The 23,109-nt window shown below is 39.9% G+C and overlaps 3 protein-coding genes across 3 annotated transcripts; 1 reads left to right on the top strand and 2 right to left on the bottom strand.

The window, feature by feature from the left end:
• Positions 1–6,672: 6,672 nt before the first annotated feature.
• On the top strand, positions 6,673–10,297 carry LOC139915788 (prostaglandin D2 receptor 2). The gene is made up of 3 exons (XM_071904499.2): positions 6,673–6,704; positions 7,779–7,929; positions 8,162–10,297. Exons 2-3 carry the CDS (start codon positions 7,807–7,809, stop codon positions 9,110–9,112), a joined length of 1,074 nt encoding a protein of 357 aa, XP_071760600.2. The 5' UTR covers positions 6,673–6,704; positions 7,779–7,806; the 3' UTR covers positions 9,113–10,297.
• Positions 10,298–11,293: 996 nt separating this feature from the next.
• cenpq (centromere protein Q) lies at positions 11,294–17,980 on the bottom strand. Its single transcript, XM_078284702.1, has 8 exons — positions 17,701–17,980; positions 17,537–17,600; positions 17,240–17,348; positions 16,892–16,960; positions 15,274–15,403; positions 14,207–14,326; positions 13,292–13,369; positions 11,294–12,752 (listed from the first exon to the last, which is right to left on the bottom strand). The coding sequence occupies exons 1-8, from the start codon at positions 17,803–17,805 to the stop codon at positions 12,612–12,614; spliced, it is 816 nt and encodes a 271-aa protein (XP_078140828.1). The 5' UTR covers positions 17,806–17,980; the 3' UTR covers positions 11,294–12,611.
• Positions 17,981–19,487: 1,507 nt separating this feature from the next.
• Positions 19,488–22,887, bottom strand: mrpl16 (mitochondrial ribosomal protein L16). Its single transcript, XM_071904501.2, has 5 exons — positions 22,695–22,887; positions 21,862–21,933; positions 21,408–21,556; positions 20,452–20,745; positions 19,488–19,855 (listed from the first exon to the last, which is right to left on the bottom strand). The coding sequence occupies exons 1-5, from the start codon at positions 22,762–22,764 to the stop codon at positions 19,664–19,666; spliced, it is 777 nt and encodes a 258-aa protein (XP_071760602.1). The 5' UTR covers positions 22,765–22,887; the 3' UTR covers positions 19,488–19,663.
• Positions 22,888–23,109: the final 222 nt, after the last annotated feature.

Here is a 23,109-nt window from a genome sequence, read left to right as displayed (position 1 = left end):
TAGCTACATACCACTGACCTGTCTCCTGAGGACACCAACAGCACTTCCTCTTTCCGTGTACTTCTGTATGAGCTGCGACCACTCTCTCTCTCTCTCTCTCTCTCTCTCTCTCTCTCTGTCTCTCTCTCTCTCTGTCTCTCTCTGTCTCTCTCTCTCTGTCTGTCTCGCTCTCTCTCTCTCTGTTTCTCTCTTTCTTGCTGTTTGCTCCTCACTCTTCTCTCCGCCCTCTCCGTCTATCTGTCTGCCACTCAATGAACAGTAAACCAAAATGTGGGTCTGCATGTCTTTTATATACTTGTATATGACTCATGTAAAATCCCCTTCTAACAGAATGAGTATTGAAACGAAAAGGAATTCACGCAACAAATTTGCTGTAAGATGCCATCGATTTTTTTTTTATGTAAATGCTGCCTACGGCAGAGAAAATATATTCAGTTCTCGAAATGAATCAGGTTATTTACCTGTTGGGTCATTTGTGATGGTGATGAAAGACGTTGCCAAGGATGATGGCAGTCACTCTTGACACATTGAAAGGAAATTAAATCATATTTTCAAGTTATATCAAGATTTGTTGATAATTGTTTCACTCAACCATCATAGATTTGACAGGAAAAGAACAAGGAGCCACAACATATGACTGGTTTAAACAATGTCTGGGCAGAAATAAACTATTGACCTGAGAGATTTAATGAGGCTGAAGATAATTGAAGCTAAATGACTATAAGCCACAGAGACAACCACAAAATTTATATTTCTTAATTTTCAAATCACCTTAATTTAATATCAGCTTGTTTTATGCTATTTACCAAACTTTTAAATGAAATGTGACCAGTCAAGAGTGTATGGGTAATGACCTTTGCCTCTGGGACCACATGAACCCTGCCGGCTCAGGATCAATATCTGTCAGAAGCTGCTCTCCAGTGTTTCCCCTACTGTCTCCCTTACCTTTCCTGTTGCCTCAATAAAAAGAACAAACAAACAAATACATAAATAAATGAATAAATAAAGAAATAATACTAAAAGACACTAAGGGGAGAGGAATCCCCACTCTCTTTTAAGAAACAACTGAGGTGATACAAATGTAAATACACCAGTTACAGGTCCATAATACTTCATACATAATGCATAATTTATTTTTAGCGGATAGATACAATCTGTCCTTGGATCAGGAGCTGTGAATATCAATTTGGGACTGAACTTTTCCAACTCTACAATGTTTTCTATGGACCTTCCCTTTTCTATAAACATGGATTAAGGAGAGCGCTCAGTGGTTTATAGATTTTCAATCAACAATCAACACAATGAACTGTTATCTCAATAATATTCACATATTTACACATTTGATCAGATTTGATCATTGTTGATTGAGCATCTATTATTTATCAAGCCACCTTTCCAATTACATTATGACTGTGTAAGGGTTTGAAATGAATTGGATGTCTGTTTGTCAGTTATGGGTGTGTCACCGACGGGGATTTTGAAAAAGACCCTTTCCACTAAATGACTGTGATCCTGCACACTATCCTCATTACGTTTCTCAGATGTAGTCTCGAGTTGGCCCAGAATCTAACGTCGCCACAGTGTGTTTGCTTGCGGTAACCCGGTAACCAAGTCATTCTGGTCGTTTCTGAGAAGACAAGGTGCCTCCCCATCCACTCTCACCATCCATCCCCATCGCTGGCTCTGAGAATCCCCTCTGCACATTTGTCTAGACAGAGCCAAACTCTGAGAAATTCATTCAGTCTTCTCTCTCGCTACAGTCCGAAATCAAACAGCGTCCCATGAGTGTGTTAAAAAAAGAACACATTAGAAAAAAAATACAGAAGAGACTGAGATCATGAAGTGGAAGGGGAAAAGGTTGAAAGTGTGAGAGAAGGCGGGGGAAGAAGCAGAGGCAGAGTTGGGGGCCCCCCCACAAAGCTGTACTGGAAATTCACAGTGTGTAATAGACTAGCAGAGGAGGCATCCTCCTCAATCCTCACTTCTTCTGTTCATCTCTCTGTCTCTTCCTCACATATGTATCAAATAATATGTATGGGATGAACTCACTCTACAAGGGTTTTTTCAAGTTTTTTTTTTGTTCAAACTAGCAGTGTCAGCAACAATTACGCAACCAACGAGATTGTGTAGTGTTTGAGGTTCTATAGCGATATTCCCTTGCTGATCCAGAACCTCTTCTCATGTGTAAAGGAGAGAGAGAGAGAGAGAGAGACAGAGAGAGAGAGAGAGAGAGAGAGAGAGAGAGAGAGAGAGAGAGAGACAGACAGACAGACAGAGAGACAGAGAGAGAGAGAGAGAGAGTGTGTGGGTGTGTGTTCATGGGACATCAGATTGTGATCTTATGAAGATGTTTGAGACAGCCAAAAGGGACAAACTGAAAAATGTAGTCACCTTCACTCTTAACCTCTTCTTTTGGCACTTTCGATTCTTTCATGACTTACTACAAAGGAAACCAGAAATGAAAGCAGCGTGAAAGTTCTTAGCAGCGGATTTTGTGTATTCTCTTTATGTCAAGCTTAAAAAAAAAAAAAAAAACATAACTTCCTTTCTTTTTCTCTCTGTTCCTACAATGCGATCTATGTGTCTCTCTCTCATTGACTCAAGTGTTTCCACGTGGGCAACCCAAGAGCTTGACTTCACTCTCTGTTTTCCTGTCATATGTGGGATATGCATGAGAGCACAGACACACAGCTGATATTATCTGGTAATATTTCCAGCTCTCTATGCCGTCATCCTGTCTTGGTCTGTGTGTGTCCCCGTTGAATGACATATGTGGCACCGCAGGGAAATTTTCAGAGAGCGCTGACACAACCACAGCTTTTGCTCTAGACACATGTAGTGTAATTTCATATCTTTAAGAAGCTATCAATTCGGTTTTATTCCAAAACAAATGATATACAAATACTGTAATCTAGACAAATCGAAGAGCAAATGAGTATTACAACAATCTGTGATATATATACTGTCATTCCTGCTCGTTCACAATGGCATACAAACATGCCGTGGCATTAGAAAAAAACACTGTGTCTAAAATTAACCATAGGTTTCAAGGAAGTGTGGGTGGAGTTTACAGGTGGAAAGAGAAATGTTGGCTATGATTCACTTTTACAATCTAGTTTAAATTTACACACTCTCATTTTCTCACTCTGTGTTCACTGGAAAAGGTAGTTCACACGGGTAAATCAGTTGAGAACCAGTGAAAAGCAATACTGGAACTGTTGTACCATAAAATAATAGGTCTACTTGGGGACCTATAACAGATGTTTTTATAAAGAGAAGCTGGCCAATAGTCTAAATTACGAAGTCCGTAATGATTGCCACTTACCAGCAATAGCCATGCTACATAATTTGTATCATACGTTTAGCATCATATTCTTGATAGTCATATAAATTAATTTAAGAAACATTACATAATGTTTGTTTACTAGTATCTATCTGCAAGGTGTCAATTTTGTTTTTTCAAAGTTAGTGTTAGTAAGCCTTCACTGCTGTCTCTTATTATAAGCAGAAACTAAAGAGGAAAGTGTGTCCCTCTCTCTAATCTGTGATGTCACACTGATGTAACTGAGAGCATGTGACTGTGAAAGGACCCAGGAAGGTTTTCTGAGGTAATCGGTATATTGGAACAGCTCATTTCCAAAACTCTATATACTGTATATGTTTTGGAAAACAAAACCATTACCTGAAATGTATCATTCAATATCTTTAAAATGTAGAGGATCCAGTTTATAAAAGCCTGATCATTTTGTCAACCAAGAACTTAAGGTACATATTATCCTTTAAAAAAACATAATCTGTTTGATTTTTTTCTACTTTTATTCTTTATGTAAGATTATAGTTCAGTTTTTTCAGTTGGTGAAATTATATCTCATTTTGGAATAAAGGCCTGTTGAATGTATAAAGTCAAATAAATGTCATGACTCAACAGAGTCCTATTGGTTGTCAGTTAAGCAGCTCCAGGCTGTAGGTTTTGATAACATCACAGATTGGTGTCAGTTTATCTGGAAATGTCTTTGGTTGAAAGAACAACATTATGTACATTTTTGAATTTCCTCCTTGATTGTAATTTGAGTTTCAATGGCGTGAAAAATGTTGGTAACAGAGTCTTAGTAAAGGTTATATATTGCACATTCTTGATTGTGCATATTCTTGAAATCATCAGTGTTAATTAACTCTGAAAGACAACACTGCCAGTGTTTATACAAGTCCAATCAACACTTATTAACTCTCAGAAATTTGCTGTGATGTGATAATCAATATTTATAACAATTTCTCTACACATTTATGTAACATATATGTAACATAACTGCTTTTCAATCTAAAGATGCTTCAATATCACTGTGAAATTAGTTATGATGACAAATTCTTCTGCGTCTGGTTTACACTGTCATTGGATCCAATTCGGAAAAAAATCCTTTTTGTGTTTTTGCTAGACATTTGTTAATATTTTCCCCTAAAACATATAAAACCTATTTATTATTTGGATGTCTTTTTCCTTTAACAGCTTTCAAATAATTTTTTGTATCATCCAAACCAAATGCTGAACAGAGTGGAGGACAGCATTATATGACCTCCAGACTGAATCTACAGGTGCATTTTTTTTTTAAACTGAACATTTTACGGGTCTTCAGACTTTTCATTCGAAACCCACTATGTAATTATGTTAAATCTGTAATAAAGCTGTCAGAAATGTTGATTGGCCATTTATGAATGTGTCATGTCTCCTTTATGAATGTGTCAAACAAACATCTTAGACAAGACACTGTAATCGCTTTTTCCTCCATCTTCCAATTGTTCCAGAATTAGATAAAAACCTTTTATTCTAAAAATAGGTTTTCAGGAATTAAGAGAATTTAAAAAAAAAAAATCTTACTTTGAAGCCTCATTTTCAGATTGACAGCCATGATTTTTTTTCCCTCTCTATATAAATGGTCTTTAAATCAGTTTCATCAGCCAAGTGCGTACATAAAGGAACCTGTAAACACTCAACTCTGTTAAAGATAATTAGAAGATAAACAAACAAATTAAAATTGGAGTGACTGCCGCAGCATGTGTACATACCCTTACTTCAGATATTAGAGACTGGCTTTTCCCACACAGAGCTGACTGGCAGGGAGACCAGAGAAAAAATGTCAGTGCTTCACACAACAACAGGCCACTATAACTGGTCACCAACCCTCCCCTGCTTGGTTTTAAATTAATCTTTTTACTCAGACTCCTGAGTTAAAAGTCCTTGAGTCCTTTTTTAAGTTGCCTTTTGGCTGAAATTTGTTTTATACTGTCTGTCAAGTCTGTGTTTATTTAAACTTTAATCATTGATATTTTAATTGTTGTGTCCATGGCTCTAAGCGTGTTGACTGCAATATGGGTACAAATAAAAGTTGAACTTGCAATTGTGTTATGTATTCTGATAATACGATTGATCATTTATCATGTTTACAGATGAACAAAGGTAAGCTGACTGCTGTAATTTCAGAGCGGTAAAAGGTAAAAAAAAAAGTGTTATTTTTCTTTTTAGAGTCACATTTATGATATTCATACATTTTGCATTAGCCAAAAAGAGACTGCTTAAACAAAATGTGCATTCAGAAATCTGCACAAATGTTTCTTTTCCAGAGGAGAACAGAGACAAACATCTGTAAAGGATGTTTTTCAACTCTAATCAGATGTGTAAACTAGGTGTGCGGACAATCAACATCCGTCCTACAATTATATTCAATACAATAACAGTAGAAGTTATCCAGTTCATTACAAATCTCAGAAACATGAATCCTTTTAGTCTCATATATTTGTTCATATATTAAGTGCAATGTTATGAAATTCCAGCTGTCACAAAAAGGTTCCAGAACTAATTCTTTATTAATTCCACCATGAAAATATTTTGTTTTGGGTTTTTTTTTTTAAATCAGAGGCTCCAAGAAAAACCTTAATCATAAAAATCACCAAGACAGAATAGAGGAGTGGCCGACAATAAACACCAACAGCTTACTAAACGACCAGCATTGCCATCTACTGGTAAAGGTCAACCATTGCAGTTGTATTGCTGTGTTGTTTAAAGTATTTCAAAAGTTCTTAGCATTTTCCCTTTAAATTATCATTACAAAACCTGTGGCTTTAGATACATTATAACAAAGCAGTCAAATGTCCCCAAAGCAAACACCGAAAAGAGATTATTTTTGACTGAATCTTCAAATGAAAAATCTAGTGGTTAATTATAAGATATTCATTCCAATTAGGTTCTTTGTTGATTAGAAAAAAATTTGAAAATCTGTTTTCTAAATTGATTGAAAAAGAGTGACTCTCTCTCAATTGAAAACAGTTGAATGCCATCATGATGTGTAGCGTTGTTGAGTTTAGTAATTCATGGTTTTAATGTTAATGTTTGACTACCTGGTGTTTGGATACAGAAGCAAAGAGTTGAGTTTCACTGGTACCGGATATCCACAATAACTGATGACGAGATAATCTGATTGAACCTGGTGTTTCTGATGTAGTCATAGTGTTAATAGGAAGGAGTACATGTGTGTTGCAATCATACAGGAAAGAGAGAGAGAGAGAGACAGAGAGAGAGAGAGAGAGAGAGAGAGAGAGAGAGAGAGAGAGAGAGAGAGAGAGATTGTACTTAAAACAGCAGGAAGGCACTCCCTCTTTCTTATTCTCCTGCTCCACTTCTCCCTCTCTAAGACACAAGGCAAGTGGAAGAGGTAAGCAGCAAACTCTTCATTTTAACAGCTAAACAATGTAAAGTAGCCTGTAACATTGACTGGAGACAGGGACCTTAAATCCTGTCTCCAAAACTCCTTGGTTACTGTGGATTTCTGGAAATCAGAACTTTATTAATTTATGATCAGGAAACCATAGCTGCTATCAGTAATATCAGCGCAGGTCAATATTGCTATTGTGTAGAAAGGAGTGTTTGCATGCATGGCGTTCCCATTCCTGGTGTGCAAGTCAGCTCTGCACAAACAGGCCCAGTCTAGATATGGAGTCATGTTGAACTCAGGGGCAGTGGTGGCTGCAGGGAAGAACAGATGAACGCCAATCCCTTTCAGATTCTTTAATCATTACTGTCTATGATAACCATGAAAGGTATTTTGTATGTGTGTGTTTGTTTGAGGGGGGGGTGAAGTGCATAAGTGGAATTTCAATGGGTGCTGCAACAATGTAGACAATCCCTTGGAATGTGGTAATATTGACAAAAGATGTACCATATTATGAGCAATCATCGACTATTTTCTGTCATTCACTCTCATAACCTGTATCAACTCGGTCATTGACTCATTTGCAAAGAGGAAACTTAGAAAATGAATTTGTAGGGTTGGTGCAATGTGGCAGATTTGGAGAAAAAAACATTATGAAAGGCGAATCTATATTCCCTTTGTATGTTAACTCATACACAGCATCCTAGCTTTGACACTGTCCACATAAAGGGGCATTTTCTGTGAATGTTCTTAGTGATGAGACAACACAATACTGAGCCAAGTGAAAGGAAGGAAGTATGTGGTGGCACAGCGGTGTATGATGTGGACATGAGCTGTGTGTGTGTTTGGTGCAACTACACACATATGCAATCCATGACCATATGCACGGGCTTTATGTATTTTGTGTATTTTCTATCTTTGAGTGGCAGCATAATGGATTGCTTTCATTTGTGGCTTCTTTTTTTTTAATCTCCATTTGAGTTAAAAGGAATCCTTGCCCAGAGGGATGCAAAATAGCCACAACTAAATGTGTACAGCTGGGAGGATTAATTAAGTGTTCCTTCCTCCACCTTTCAGCTCCTCTCCCAGGTTGGCATTAAATCCAATGGCTGATCTAAATGGCACTCAGTCTCCTGTCCCTCTAATGGCCCAGAACAACTCCAGCAGCTCTAGCCAGTATGAGGCAATCAGAGGAGTCCAAATTGCAGCCACCCTGCTAATCTCCCTGGTGAGAGATCTTCAATAACTGTCAACTGCGTATTCTTGTGTGCACATTAATGCTATTATTATAAACTCCACTGGATAAGCTAGAGGTGTGCATACTTTTATGCTCTTTACACATTTTCCTGAGATTTGTATCTTGCATCTTCACAGTGAAAAATCTCTAAAATGTATCTGCTTAAATTTAAAGATTGGTCATATTAATCACAACTGATTCACAATGCTCTTGGTTCCTCCAGGTGGGTATACCTCTGAATGGGGTGGTGGTTTGGGCACTAGGCTGGCGGGCTCATCGCCACCTAGTACGCCGAGGCAGCGGTGAGGAGACACGTGCAGCCAGCAGCTTCCGTGTGTACGTACTGAACCTGGCCCTGGCTGACCTGGTGCTTCTCTTACGGGTGCCTCTCATGTTGGGCTACCTTGCTGACAACTACAGCTGGCCATTCGGCAGGCCCTTCTGTTGCCTGATTATGTTCCTGCGGGGCCTGGGGTTGTACGCTGCTGCTTTCCTCCTCTGTGCTGTGGCCCTGGAGCGCTGCCTGTGTCTCCTGAAGCCTGTGTGGGCTCGGCTGCGACGCCCCTCCTGGGCCGTTCCCCTCGCCTGCGGCCTCTTATGGGCGGTGGCCGCAGTTCTGTCTGCCCCCTACCTCTACACTGCCGACCTGCAGACAAAAAATGGGAAATACCAGTGCCTGGAGAGTGGGCCATTTTACATGGGGCTGTTTGTCATAGAGACATTAGCAGGATTCATCCTGCCCCTGCTGGTTTTCTTGGGAAGTAACATTGCTGTTTTGCTCAAGGTTCAGCAAGCAGTGCCCCACACACCCACCACCTCCTCCCCCTCCTCCTCTTCTTCTACCTCTCGCAGGATGGTCAGGCTGTACCAGGTACTCTTTTTCACCATGCTGTTCTTCCTCACCTGCTGGGTGCCCTATTTTGTCTGTCGGTTCCTCCGAGCCCTGGCTACTGCACAGGCTGAAAAGGAGTGGCTGGATCGTGTCACATACTTTTCTCTGTTCCTGGTGTACCTCAAGAGCGCCCTTAACCCCGTGCTGTATGTGTTTGCTGCCCGAGGCTTAGGCCGTGCTATCCGAGCTTCACTTGTCTCCACTATTGAACGATTTTTCAACGATGACTCCATGGACTCTATACGAAGGAAGTCACTGAAGGCTGGCAACTCACAGATCTAGCTGAGATGTTTGAATGATGTTTGAATTGTATTAATTTGTCACCATTGTTTTTTATATGGCAAAAACATAAAATTCACAAAGCTATTGTGACTTGAGAAATCTGGAATGACGTAAAAATAATTTTCTGAGGGCAAGAAGCGCAAACAGCTCATTCCTACAGACAAACATGAGTATAAAACATGCAGACAGGGTGGAGAGCTTCAGTTACTGTTCAACTAAACTAAATGTAAGACGGGCAAGACGTATGATTTAAGCACCTCTGAACATGGTATGATCATTCCTGCCAGACGCACCGGTTCCAGCATCTCAGAAACAGCATTACCAAAACTCAACTTAACAAAAATCCTGTCAGCTGCAGTCCTGTGGGCGAAAATGCCTCATTGATGAGAGAGGTCGGAGGACAATGGCATGACTCATTCAAGTCAACAGGCGGGTCACAAGTATGCAAATAACAGCTCAGTACAACAGTGATGTGCAGAAGGGCATCCCAGAAGAACACACAGCTCACCAAATCTCGAAGCAGATGGGCAAAAGCAGCAACAGACCACGCCAGGTTCCTCTCCTTTAGCTAAGAACAAGAAGACAAAGCTACATTGGACACGTTGACCGAAATTGGATGACTGAAGAGTCAAAAAATTCTGCCTGTCCCAACAAATCTTGGTTGTGAAATGTTGATCACACGGTCAGAATTTGCCCTAAACATGAATCCATGGCTCATCTTGCTTGGCATCAACAGGACAGGCTGTTGCTGCTGTATTGATGTGGGGAATGTCAATTCAGGTTGTTTCAGGCAAAAGGCAGCTTTAGTCCACCTATCTGGTGCTAGCTAGGTGTATTAAAGTGACCACTGAGTGTATGTTTGTAGGCTCTTAGAGCAACAGGTCTGACGTGGGGAAGACTGAATGCAAAACAGCATGCTGGGAAACCCAGTTGAGGGAGCTTGTTACAGGGAAAATCGTATATTATAGGCATTTCTATATCATTGTGACGGCAACATGTGAGCCGGACTGATAACTTGCTAGCTATTAAAGGTACTGGCATTCCTTATGCCACTGTGGATAGCTTTACTACTGTGTGTTGTGTTGAAAGCACAACTATCCTTTCATTGTTGATAAAAAGGATGAAACATTTAACAGTTTTAGCACTTTACTTTTTCTTTTCTTTTTTTTACAATAAAACATTCATGCAATCACTTCTAGAGAAATTGTACTTGTTTTATACCTGACGTCAGCTCATACCCGTCTTCATGAATCATTTGAATGCAGTCTGTAGTGGAAGAATTTCAGACATGCACAACTAGTTAGGCTGGTTTCTTTGCAGGCATATTCTAATGAACTTCATGTATTCTGGTCATCTATCTTAATGTGCGTTTACATTTGTCTCAGCCCAAATATGGTGAAGACAGACAAGATGGTTACCTCTAGGGTCTTTCCCCAAAGAGCTTTGCCTTTTGTCTTGTTCAGACAAAAAAGCTGAGATTCTACAGCTTTCTGCAGCTACAGTCAAATCTGAGTAATATCGGAGTATTTTCCATAACCTTGCAGACCCACAACTTGAAATCACTGCAAACATTTTGTCATAATCACAACAGAAATAAACATTTCTAGTAATTGGAAATGAAATGGAATAAGGTAGTTAAAGGACTATAAGTGCAGGTGAAACTTTGCTCGTTTTTTTTAAATTAATAAAGACCTACATAGACTGAATAATTGAAAACAGGCTTATAATCTACAGTCCCATTTCAGATGGCATTGTATTTTTGATTTTACTTTTAACAAAACACTAAAATCTGAGGGTTGAATATGAAGAAAAAGGCAGAATTTGAAATGCTTAAGGCATCCTCAAAGTCACATTCTATCAAGACGCCGAAATTTTGGTTATACTAAATGACTATCTGGTAAAAAGGCCACCCGCATGAGAACTTGTTACCGGTTAGAAAACAGCACTATTCACCTGGCTTCCTTTGCACTATAAAACACTCAAGGGAGCCAACAATGAGACAAGCCCAATAGGAGGAGCAGGAAGGACAGGGTACACACGTGTTTTGTCAGTTTCCTGTGTTTAATATTGAGTTGAATGGCAGCTGTCATTTCTGTGGAAATGACTCTTAGGAAATAAGCAACCAAGACCGCCCCCCCCCCCCCCCCCATATCCACGCCCACACACACACACACACACAGAACTGATCATTATCACCCACTTCCTCAATATTTGATGTGAACTGAAATGCTAGGCAAGGGAGACAAATGGTTTTATTGCACAGCACTGAATATTTTATCAGACTGCTTTCCCAACCGTGAATACACCCGAGGTTCAAGCATTTACAAGGCTTATAAACTCACTGAGGCCGGAGGAACCTGACAATCATAATTGCATACACAAACAGTGGGATATTCTGCATGTAATCACAAGTGTAGTTTCTCTTAACATGACCTTTGTGTTAAGTAGTATAAAAAAAAAAATTACATTAAACAGGGAGGAGTACTAGTGAGTGAGTATACACTTCCAAGGAAAACGAATTGGCACACGCAGATAGAATGAGGAATGAACTGCTTGTTGTTCCTGTCCAAGTAAATGACTAGTCCATATCTCCTCCTCATCACAGCTGAAAATTTCGACATTTTTCCAGACCTTTTCTGGACTGGACTTGAAGATTTTGGCAGGTGTTCAGAACAATGTATTTTAACAGTGAGTGGACAACATGACTGTCAACTGGGCCAGAGTTGGGGTTAATTCATGAATGAACTCATCAATTGCAATTCAGCTGAGGAATTTGAATTCCAGGAGGTTGAATTCAATGAAATTCTGTGAAATTCCACATTTATTTGTTTCTTCTTACCACATATCTGAGATTACATGTAGTGTTACATGTTATCAATACTGAATATATACATAAATTAAAGGTACCTTTCAGGTGGTACTTGATGCAAAACATGTAATCATAATACATACATTATGATTGTATGTATTTGATTTGTTTAACTGTCTTTTATTTGATTCATAATGTTTGATTTATAATGTTTAGCAAAGATAACCTCAGTAGAATTTCATGGAATTTAATGGAATTCAATTCTGTTTTCTGTCATTCCAATTCCAGTTCTGTTTCCTTAGAGCTGGGTAGATTCCAATTCCAATTCCAACTCCAGGGATTGATTTGATTCTCAATTCAATTCATGAATGGCCCCACACTGGACTAGGCCACGTCACTCTATAGCTGAAAGATTATTCTGCACAGTAAATACAGTAAATATCACAGTATGTCAACTGACAGTAGTTCTACAACTACATAAAGTGTAGCCAATGGGACCAAACAATATTTTCCATACTTTTCCAAATGATTTGTGCATATTTCCAAACTTTTTAAGATCTGGAAATGACCAAATTCATTTTTCATACTTTTCCACACCTGTGTAAGATCCCTGCAGAAGAAAAGGGTTTATTACAACCATTGGCTAGGTGCCACTAGGCGAAGACACCATTTCAGGATGAAGTGAGGGTTTTACAGCTGATTAGCATATCTGTGTGCATGTACAAGCAGCGCCTGGGCATCCTGGATGGCTGCTGATTTCTGAAGGATTTCTCCCAGTCGCTGAGCTGTGGTCTCCAAGTCGGCGTTTGGTATCATTTTTGTCATCCGATCCTAAGTGAAACAAAAACATGCGGTACTGCTGTATCATTCTGAGTGTTTCTTGCAGGTGTACAATAGCATGGCAAGTCAGCATAAATGCCACTCTGGGAATGAGGAGTTACAGTCCTCTATAACGCTAAGCTGTGGTGTTTGAAGGATATCAAGATGAGCAGAGGCTAAATTGTTTTGTAACTTGTTCCATGCAACTGGGACAGTCAGAACGTTTAAAGGAAATGCATAGCAATGGCTATAACCACAATCAGCCCAGACAATATAGACCCTAAGGAGGAAGAGTTCTGTGCCTTTCACAAGACGGATTTCATATTTTTCTCGAATATTGCAGCAACACTGCACCACAGAGAACATGTTTAGACCTTCCTGTTTCCCTGTAGAGGAAGTCCCTGCTCAGACATTTTCATCACATCCTATTCACAGAAAAGTGCTGAATAATATGAATCAGTCTTTAAAGGTGAAAACAGCTACTGTGTAATAATGATCAGTCCTCATCACTGTAGTGTGAATGGGTGTGCTGCGCGCCACTACGTGCTCACCTGTAACGCTGTTTCATTGTCTTTGCGTGGGGGAAGAGCAGGCAGGTTGAGGATTCCTTGCTCAGGTATCTTTAAGATCTGTGTGAAGAAAGAGAGGGACAAGAAGAAACTGATTGTATCAGATCTCTACCATAACATGACATTTATTTGATGTAAATTAAATACTTAAAACAAACTGCTTATCTGATAACTGACGTTTTCGTACACCAACGTGCGCACTAGAGCCAACATAAAGGGTGTATTCAGTAGAAAATGGGTGTGAGCAATTAGCACCCACATTTCACCACACAAGAGCAACAAGAGTTGTGTGGACTTGCACTCAGATCAATGGAGCCAAACATGCAGATTTTTGTGCAAGCGTGGAGAGAAATGCACCATCTCCCGGCCGTTTCTGGGTCACCTCACTTCTGATTGCTATGTTAATGAAACAGAATATTTAATCTAGTAAAATCTCAAAGATAATTTTGCCAGACTTAATAAATATTAAGAAATTATGAAAATTTTATGAATGGAAAAGAAATTGGCAGGTGAAGTGTTTTGGTACAGGCTGTGTGATGTAAATAATGCAGAAAGACAGATTTTGCCTTTCTGTGTTTTTAGAACGCACCATTTCTAATCCAAATGTATTTCCTACACCTCTATTCCACTTGCCCATCTGTCCAATAAAGTGTAAACATTAACAGAATAAAAAAAAAAAAGCAAACTCTTAAACATACGACCAGTCTAACTATCTTGATTAAAAAACATGTTTGGCTGAAAAAGTAGCATGTTCACATTTATGCAGATGTTCCACATAACAGAATGCGTGTGTGGATGGATGGATGGATGGATGGATGGATGGATGGATATGGACACATATTGTGGTGTTCCTGCTCTCTCTTATGTTTGTGCGCTGACAAGTGTGGGTGGGTTTACCTCTTCAGCCCTCTCCTCTTCCTCCTCCACCTTTTCTCTGAGTGTGCTGCATTTGTGGTCTAAAGAGGCAGTCTGCTCCTCCGCTTTCTCCAGAGCATTGACCACAGCCTGCAAGGCTTCCTGGAAACACACATCACACAACATGACGTCTTGCAACACAACCACAGATACAAATCCCTTCCCTTTGTATGAAAAGGTTGGGGGTTTTTTTGCATTAAAAGTGACGACATTCTAATGGCGTCACTTTTAATGCAAAAAAACAAACCAAACAAACAAAATCATTTCTAACACCATTTTAATGTTGTGGACTGACTCCATTGTACACTGAATTCCACTGAATTCCAATTATCAATTTTGCCACATTTTCACCCCAGCTATCAACCCTCAAATTGATTAAATTTGGTGAAATTGCAGAATTTGGCAAATAAATGCAGGTGTTAGCACTGCTGGAGGGTAATGAGTATATATAATGTACTCATTTATATATAATTACTCTAAGTTTTAAAGGTAGTTGTACTACATTGCAGTTACAGAGGAAGCGGTAATAATCAGATTATACACTTTCACAAAAATAGCTGATTATTTATTGGATTACTCAACATATTTTAAAAGAAATAATGCCTCGTCATTGTGAGTTTGAGCACTCTGATTGATTATGTTACTGATAGCAGTTTGAAAGTAATCACACAGATTACATTTTGAAAATAACATTCTAGGCTGTTCTGGCAGTTGAAAACGGTGTTGATCCTCCGCCGTTAGAGAAGGCCGTTTCCTCCGCCATTTTTTTCCTCTGTCAAGTGTCTTATTTTACCTACAAGCATTGCACAACAGCAACCTGAGTCAGTCTTACCTTAGTCACTCTAAGTGAGTCAGTCTTACCTTAGTCATTCTAAGTGAGTCAGTCTTACCTTAGCCACTCATAGGTGCTTTATGCAACAGGTAACGTGTCTATAGCAAGTCTGACTTAAAGTCAGATTTAAGTCTAAGACTAGATCTATCTTTATGCAACTGGCCCCTGGTAACAAGTCTAACAGGGCCACCTTCATCAATCCCTCCCTACCCCTCACCTCCAGTGACTTCAGAGTCTGTTTTCCAACCACTGACTTCTTGGTCTCCTCCTGGTGGCGGCGAGATGAATGTTCCACGTCTCTTTGTTTCTGCTCGGGAACTTTGAGCTCTGCACATTGAGCAAGGAACCTGAAATTATTGGAAAAAAGGTCACATCAACATGTTTTTTGCAAACAAAGGGGCAAGCTATGACCCTACCCTGGACAACTCCATCCATTGCCTTGGTAGAAACTTTAAATTAAATTGATTTACTTTCCATTGCTTGTTAAATACATCAAAAACATCCTCAGTATTATCACAGAAGATTGCTCATCAGCAGGAAATAAAATGTGTGATTGTTAAACAGCATATGCCCTATGTGTGCAAGAAGGCCTTTGAAGTCAAGATATCATTATGAAATTGTCCAATTGTCTCCAAAGCGCTCTGGGTCACATGCTCAAACAAGTGCACTAGCACTGTTTAGGATTATTGTCGTGTTACAGAGCAACAGCAAATATACACATGCTCTCATGTCCAATCTCAACACCATCTAGCATCTCATTGGGGCCAATCCTGTGAGTACGTGCTGTTATAGAGGTGCTCCATCCTGAACACCAAATAATCCCCTAATATGGAGAAGCGTGATTGAGGAACATGAATAGCAACTTGTCTTTTTTCAAGTTCAAGTTTGTTTATTTATATAGCCCTTTATCACAAGCATGTCTCAGAGGACTTTACAGAGAAAGTGTCTAGCTAGATCTAACTAAACACAATCAATGGTGAACAAAATTATATAGGACAAGCATAGCAAAAAAACACAAGGTAGGCAAGAGCAGATTTTAGCAAGACAAACAATCTACCTATTCTACAGCCTAACCTACCCGGCACCCCCAGCCTTAGACCCTAATGCACACAAGGAAAAACTCCCAAGAGAAACCTTTGTAGGAAAACTTGGAAGAAACCTTGGGCGGGCTGAGGCAAATAGGGATCCCCCCCGGGACAGCTTAGCGTGCAATAGGTGCCGGGCAAAACATTGACAGAGTCATGGGCAACAATAATGACAGGAGAAACCAGAGAGAGACAAAAAGAAAGAGAGGCAGCATGCGGTGATGAGAAGGGGCTGAGGTCAGTGCTAAAAATTCAGTGAAACGAGGGCAGCAGTCGTAATTCAGCGTCCAGCGTCCTTTTTCCCTCACATCAGTATGCTGAAAATGCCAGAATGGCATTCTGTTTGGTTGAGGAGACACTGTAAAAATATTCCAGTACAGCAAAAAACAACCCATAGGGCTGTGAAATATGATTGGTCACAAAATTAACTTATCACCAAAAACAATGTGATGCTAGACACACGCCTATTTGGGCTTTAATGTACCGTGGTGAAATTGTCATGTGCCACTGACATGCTATAGAATATGTTTAGCATGTTTAGTGCTTTGAGGATTGTGTACGAACATAAGCAATTAAAAAGGTTTTACTAGAATGCACTCCTATACTATTACAGCTCATCTTCCTTTGGAAAATAAAAAGAGCCAACCATCCACTCTCCATTTGTTGGTGAATACATAGCTATGACAGCAAGCAGGTTCATACCAGCAATTCCCATTTTAACAATTTCTGTTAATTTCACTTTTCACTCACCTGTTTTTCACTATGTTCAGATGTTTCTGAATTTCCTCCTTCTCTTTCCGTCTCAAGTTAAGAGTTGATCTGTGAAAAAACGAAGTGTCCATACAGAGGATTTTTATCTATTATTTATTAACCAGAACCTTGGGCAATGGGTTAAGTGCCTTCTATTTCCATTACCTGAGAAACATGATGGTTGGCATAAATGGCTATTATACAAATACACAAAATATGCCTTATCCATAAGTAAACAGCTTGTCTGTGTAAAACAGAGACCCTTACAGATGGTAAAAGGGGTTCAGCTGTGAATTGCCCATTGCCATAGAGAAATAGTTTAACTGCAGGCCACGTGATGACACTCACAGTATTGACAGGTCCAGTATGTTCTCCAGGGCTATGATGGAGGACCTGGGCATCAGCTTCCATTTCTCCTGACCTCTGACCTTGTTAGGGACTGAAGATGCCTCTTTAGCTACTCGGGACACAGAGATGAGCAATACAACAAGATGAGACCGGAATGACAATGTGGTTTGTATACAGGGACAGTGTGGCCTTCAATCGCCTACAGTCCAAACTACAGATTATAGTATAACTCCATTATCTGACTTTTTTTCTATTTAATTGAACTGGAGGAAGCTGGGCTAAGAACGTTGTTCTCACCTTTCCTCTTCTGTGGTGGTTTAGGTTGAATGCTCTTACTGGTACTGGCCCTGGGCTCCGGTTCCTAAAAAAAATTACGTGTAGACGAGAAAGTGTATCTGTTAGGTATTCTGACACTTGCGGCTTGCCATTTACAGAAGCAGCAGGAATGAACACTCGCTTACCTGAGACTCTGCTGCGTGTTTCCGTGTTGTCTGGTCTGTTTTTTTCTTGCTTTTCAAGTTAGGCGCTTTTGATGCGGGCCGATTAGAGCCTCGTACAGGCTTCATATCTGCTAAATACAATTAACGTTATTTCAATTGGCAACTGGCTAACTAGCCTAAGTATGCTAACGTTACTAGCTTTAGCTAACTACACCTACAGAGTTCTACGTGTAAAATGTTGGGCTTGTTGTCTTCACAACCACTTACAGCAGCTTCTCAAAACCAGAAAAGTCGTATAAAGCTTAACGCATCAAATGGCAAAACTACACAAGTATTATTGAGAGCCGCCTGTCTGTTTACTGTGAACCCTCATATAGGTTTTCGCGCTGGGGTTTTGAAACAGTGTGCAATGCGCATGCCTCATGTCATCTGTGAGTTGCCATGTTGGGAAGGATAAATGCGCTCGTGAGGTACCACATGGGTGGAAATGTCAACACAAATCGTTCGGTAACACTTAATCGGGATGAAAGAGTATACAGGATTTTTGCGATGTATTTCTGTTCACTCTGGTGTATAAAAGATGTTGTCTCATTCAAACAAGTGACCACCGGCTGACACGTGGGAAACAAAAGAAAGCGAATTCAGAGTGGCCACAGTCAGAGCAGTGAACTGAGCTATCACCTAAACACTACAAAGCTTAAAACCTCACACCAATACTGCCAACTACAGCAGTTAAAAGACTATAGAGACAGAGTAATGTGCTTCTTATACAATTGTGAATTTTGTCACTCATTTCTTCATAATTTATCTCCATAATTAAGATTCTTACTAATGATTTCACTTCATGTTTCCTGGTATTACCACGGTATTACTCATTCACAATATACTCATCAAAGTGGTCAGACTTAAAAATAAGGAAAATTTGCACCAATGCAAAGAAAACGTGTACATATTCACAATGAATATGTACTTATTCAATTCCATCATTGCAGTAAATGCTATAACTATAACATTAATTTTAACAGCGCTGTTGTTTTTGTTCTTCATGTAACAGCTGATACTAGCAAAACCTGACTTTTTCAGTAAATTTGGATTGAATACAGAAAACCCATATTAACTTTAGATATGTAGTATAGCTTCTGTTATTCATGGTAAAAAAAAAAAATATATACATCTATTTTACTTAAAATATTTTTTCTGCACTCTGGTAGGGTATCCCATCAGTCACTTATATGGCAGTGAACAGGTCAAAAGTGCTGTAGCAGCAGTGGGACATTGTGTTTTCATTTATTAGTTTCACCCACCAGATGGAGCAAGAGATGTCTGACAAGTGTCAGTATGTATGAGATATCTGAGCAGCTTCACAAAACCTTATGAAGCCCATTTCCTGTCCCAAACTGAGTTGGTACGGTTCTTAACTCGATTCTAGTTTAGCAGTTAATGGTTTGCATATGAATGGAAGGCTGCTTGTGTGAGTGCTATCTGCTTGAACCATGCAACTAACAACTCAGCTAGCATCCATCTTAAATCCACTGACACTTTGGGGTTAAGTCTTGCCATGCCAACAACAACAAACCCAGTCCACCCTTCCCTTGGCCCAGGACTGCATGTTGTTCTAGTCTCTGTGGTTCATAGAAAGGGTGAATCCCCAGAAACAAGAGCTCCCAATTCAATATTGTCACGATGCTTGCTAATATCACAATTCTTAATGTTACGATTCACTGAATATTTCAACTCAAAATTGCAATATGTAATGACATTTATTCTATATTTTTTTCGTTTTGATACAGTAAAAGGAAAATAAAATGTCAAAATCAATTATATTTTTGAGTAAAACAAAAAAAGTAATGAAACAAAATGAAAATGACCATATCAATTCAAACTGAAAGCCTTTCATACTTCAAAGTACTCTTTAAATGGCATTGTGGGGATGGATAGCGTCACAATGTTAACGCTGTATGGATTCTTGTCCCTCGGGCCTAACTCACACCCTGCCTGGGATGTGGAATTTGCCCGTGAAGCATCCGTGGTTGTGCAGGTCGAAGGGGCTGAGCACCCGCCTGATGCCCAGCATGTTGCCGCGTGCGATCTGCTTGAAGGTCCAGGGATTCTGGTTGTTCTGCTCCATGTCTGCCTGCTGCTGCTGCATGGCTGCCAGGCTCTCTCTGCTCATCACCTGAAGGAAGGCAAGGCGATAAAATAAAACATTTTTTGTATTGTTGTTACAGTTTCCTCTCCAAAGTCAGCAGGCGCTTTCATTTGCCTGAGGACAGACATGAAGGTGGGTTGGGTTTGTACAAGGTGAGGAAAGTTTTCTCTGTTTTTTTTTTTGGCAGTCATAGGATGGAAGGATAAGGATATATAGCAGGTTATATTTATGCTGCCTTTACACCTCAGTGCTCAAATTATTTTTTATAGTCAAACTCCTGTTGTATGTATTCGGTTGACAAAGACAACTACACACAGAGCAGTGTCTCCTGTGTCTTCATTTAGCAGTGGTGCGCCATTACAGCAAGGAAATTACTACCACTGCTAGAGAAAATGTGAAATTAAAATTAGCATTGTACTTTAGTCTTACTATCATCTAAAACTAAAATAAGCGTAGTCCAAATGTTTTAGAGGTAATGATTTTATTCTGATTAAAAAAACATTTTTTGCATTACAACCTTAACTTGAAACATAACTTAGACCCAAACAGCAACAGATATCGGACAAAATTAGAATTATCCCCCCACGCACCACAGGAGAGAGAGGATATATCTGTCATCTCACCTTGGCAGGGAACGGCAGCTTCTTTGCCACTTCTATCAGGATATGCTGCACCTCCCCCAGCTCCACCTTTCCTCCCACTTCCACAATAAAGCGGCCGTAGCGGACGGGCGTCACATAGTGGTCAATGGCTCCCTTGCCCCCACCCATGCGCTGGCCCAGGCCTTTACGGGTGATGGGCTTATAAGGGCCATTGATGCGCCAGCGGGCAAATGTGGTCCGGGAGTCCATCTTGCGGTTGATCGTCAGACGGATCATCTCTATGTGACCCCAGTGCAGGTAGCCCCCACCCATGGCCTGAGGAGCAGACAGACAGGGGAATCACTCTGAAACGGTATTCTCTGACAAAGCACTTTGTACTTTCATGGTCATCACATTCATTTAGCAGTATAAAACACACAACAATATAAAACTCACTGTATGAGGCATTAATACTTGTGCACTCCACAATAAGGATACATTTGTTCAGGAGATTTGATATTTGTATAGATTTGACAACAACCGGGATGCACTTTCATAGTCATGAGGGGCCACTAAACGTCTATTCCTTCCAAGGGCGCTGGAAGAGGTGTGTATGTGAGCATGTAATGGTTTCCAAATACAGTCAGTATTGCAGTGTCTCTGTCTGGATGCCATGTTTTAGCTATATGAAATGGGATAGCATGAAACAGGATGCTTATAGTGTGAGTCGTCTCCCATTACGAATTAGCAGTAACTGCACAACTTTGGAGTAATAAGAGTAAAGCAGTGTAGTTCCACTATTTATTTTAATATTTGCATTTTAATAATATCCTTAAGACTTTAACAAGACTTTGGATAATGTTCCACAAGTCCTTATGAGTCTGGTAATATATGATTCCTGACTGCTGCATCTTAGATTTTGTGAAATCATCTTCATTCAATGCCCCAGAACAGCTGTCAAATATCAGCTCACTGGACAGCAGTGTTTACGCACTCACCACAATGGCATACTGTCCGGTGGTGAAGGCGTTTGCTGCCTTAGCCGGGCCCTGGATATCCCGCAGTTTCTTCATCTCTTTCTTGGCCTTCTTAAAGTTGGGCACCTTGTTCATGAACTTTAGCTTGGGCCTGTCTGGCAGCACCACATCTTCAGAGGTAAAAAAGAGATCAGGAGTATAGGTTGAATCACCCAGAGTACATAAACATCAGGCAAATATGTACCCTCGAACTAACATCAAACCCCTTGGCACAGAGCCATGTTTCACTGTTGAAGATTAACTTGAACATTAACACACTATAGGTGCTTTGTAAACACAGCAGACCAATGCATGTGGTGGTCTGATCATCAAGGTGTTCTTGATTGACCTATTCAGTTTTACACGACTGGGAATTTCCAGTCAAAGTCACACAACTACATGTCGAGAAGGCTCAATGCTTAATGTTTATGATTACCGCTGTAGTCTGGAGGGATTTCATACGTCTTCAGTCCAGCAGCCAGGACCTTCAAGTGGTTCTGCAAAGCACCTGTGCAACAAACAGCAGTCGACACATATTGCTTACTAATGTGCTTAGTATGACAGCACATGTTGACACAACATGGGATGACAGTCAGGGTTTGGGTTTCATTCATGAACTGAATTGAGAATGACTGGTAAATTCCTATAGAATTCCTGTAGTTGGAATTGGAATTGCACCCAGCTTTAAGGACACAGAATTGGAATTGAATTGAAACAGGAAACAGAATTGAATTCCATGAAATTCCACTTCTAAGAGCGGTTGTCTTGACTTGTTAAACATTATAAATAAAACATTGAATTAAATAAAAGACAGTTAAACAAATCAAATAGCCTACATTCAATCATAATGCATGTATTACGGTTGATGTTATGCATCAAAAGGTTTAACATTTTATGATATTCCGTATTGATAATATATATAACACTACGTGTAATCTCAGATATGTGGTAAGAAAAAAACAAAAAAACATGTAATTTCACATAATTTAATTTAATTAAATTCAACATCCTGAAATTCCAATTCTATTCCCTGTAGGTTTTTTTCCCCTGTATTTTCCCATGTATGATGATGGTGACACATACACTAACCCATTAACCTAGACGAATCCTCTAATACACATGTAAATAATTAACGCAACATATTGTTTTACCAGCTATTGGCAACAGTATACAAAATATAACTACTATGAGGGTGTATGTGTAAAAGCAACATGTCATACTAGCACTATCTAACTTAAACTTAAATATATTGATGTTGGCTAACGCTACCTGGCAGCTGACCGTTGGTCCTACAGATGCCGCTCAGTCCGCCGATAGCGGATTTGATTAAGGAGATCATGTTGTATGAGCAGCAAACCGTCACTCAGTATAGTCGCTATTAGAGCATTTTAGGCACTAAGTAGCTTGTTACTAAAATCATGCTCTGCACAAGGTCGCTGCCATTGCTATACTGTACCGGTTAATCAACATCCGGTGTGCTGCTTTCTGCCCGCCGTGTGGATACAAGCAGTGTTCATAACAGTTCCCGAGACGCACAGCACATGATGAACACCAACATACTCTCACTCTCTCTCTCTCTCTCTCTCTCTCTCTCTCTCTCTCTCTCTCTCTCTCTCTCTCTCTCTCTCTCTGTCTCTCCCTCCCACACAAACACACACACACACACACACACGTACACTCACAC

Source organism: Centroberyx gerrardi, chromosome 1 (genome assembly GCF_048128805.1).
Source record: "Centroberyx gerrardi isolate f3 chromosome 1, fCenGer3.hap1.cur.20231027, whole genome shotgun sequence".
Classification (NCBI taxonomy): Eukaryota; Metazoa; Chordata; class Actinopteri; order Beryciformes; family Berycidae; genus Centroberyx; species Centroberyx gerrardi.
Note: the sequence above shows the minus strand (reverse complement) of the source record. Positions and strands in the feature narration are given on the sequence as shown.

Bases quoted from the DNA above. Each gene is read 5' to 3' on its own strand.
- LOC139915788 (XM_071904499.2), top strand. From the start codon at position 7,807: ATGGCTGATCTAAATGGCACTCAGTCTCCTGTCCCTCTAATGGCCCAG. The intron at 7,930-8,161 runs GTGAGAGATCTT...TGGTTCCTCCAG, and splicing joins CCACCCTGCTAATCTCCCTG to GTGGGTATACCTCTGAATGG.
- cenpq (XM_078284702.1), bottom strand. From the start codon at position 17,805: ATGAAGCCTGTACGAGGCTCTAATCGGCCCGCATCAAAAGCGCCTAAC. The intron at 16,961-17,239 runs GTGAGTGTCATC...GTTTTTTCACAG, and splicing joins ATACTGGACCTGTCAATACT to ATCAACTCTTAACTTGAGAC. The intron at 15,404-16,891 runs GTGAGTGAAAAG...CAATAATTTCAG, and splicing joins CTGAACATAGTGAAAAACAG to GTTCCTTGCTCAATGTGCAG.
- mrpl16 (XM_071904501.2), bottom strand. From the start codon at position 22,764: ATGATCTCCTTAATCAAATCCGCTATCGGCGGACTGAGCGGCATCTGT. The intron at 21,934-22,694 runs GTAGCGTTAGCC...TTTGTTGCACAG, and splicing joins GACCAACGGTCAGCTGCCAG to GTGCTTTGCAGAACCACTTG. The intron at 21,557-21,861 runs GTAATCATAAAC...TTACCTCTGAAG, and splicing joins AATCCCTCCAGACTACAGCG to ATGTGGTGCTGCCAGACAGG.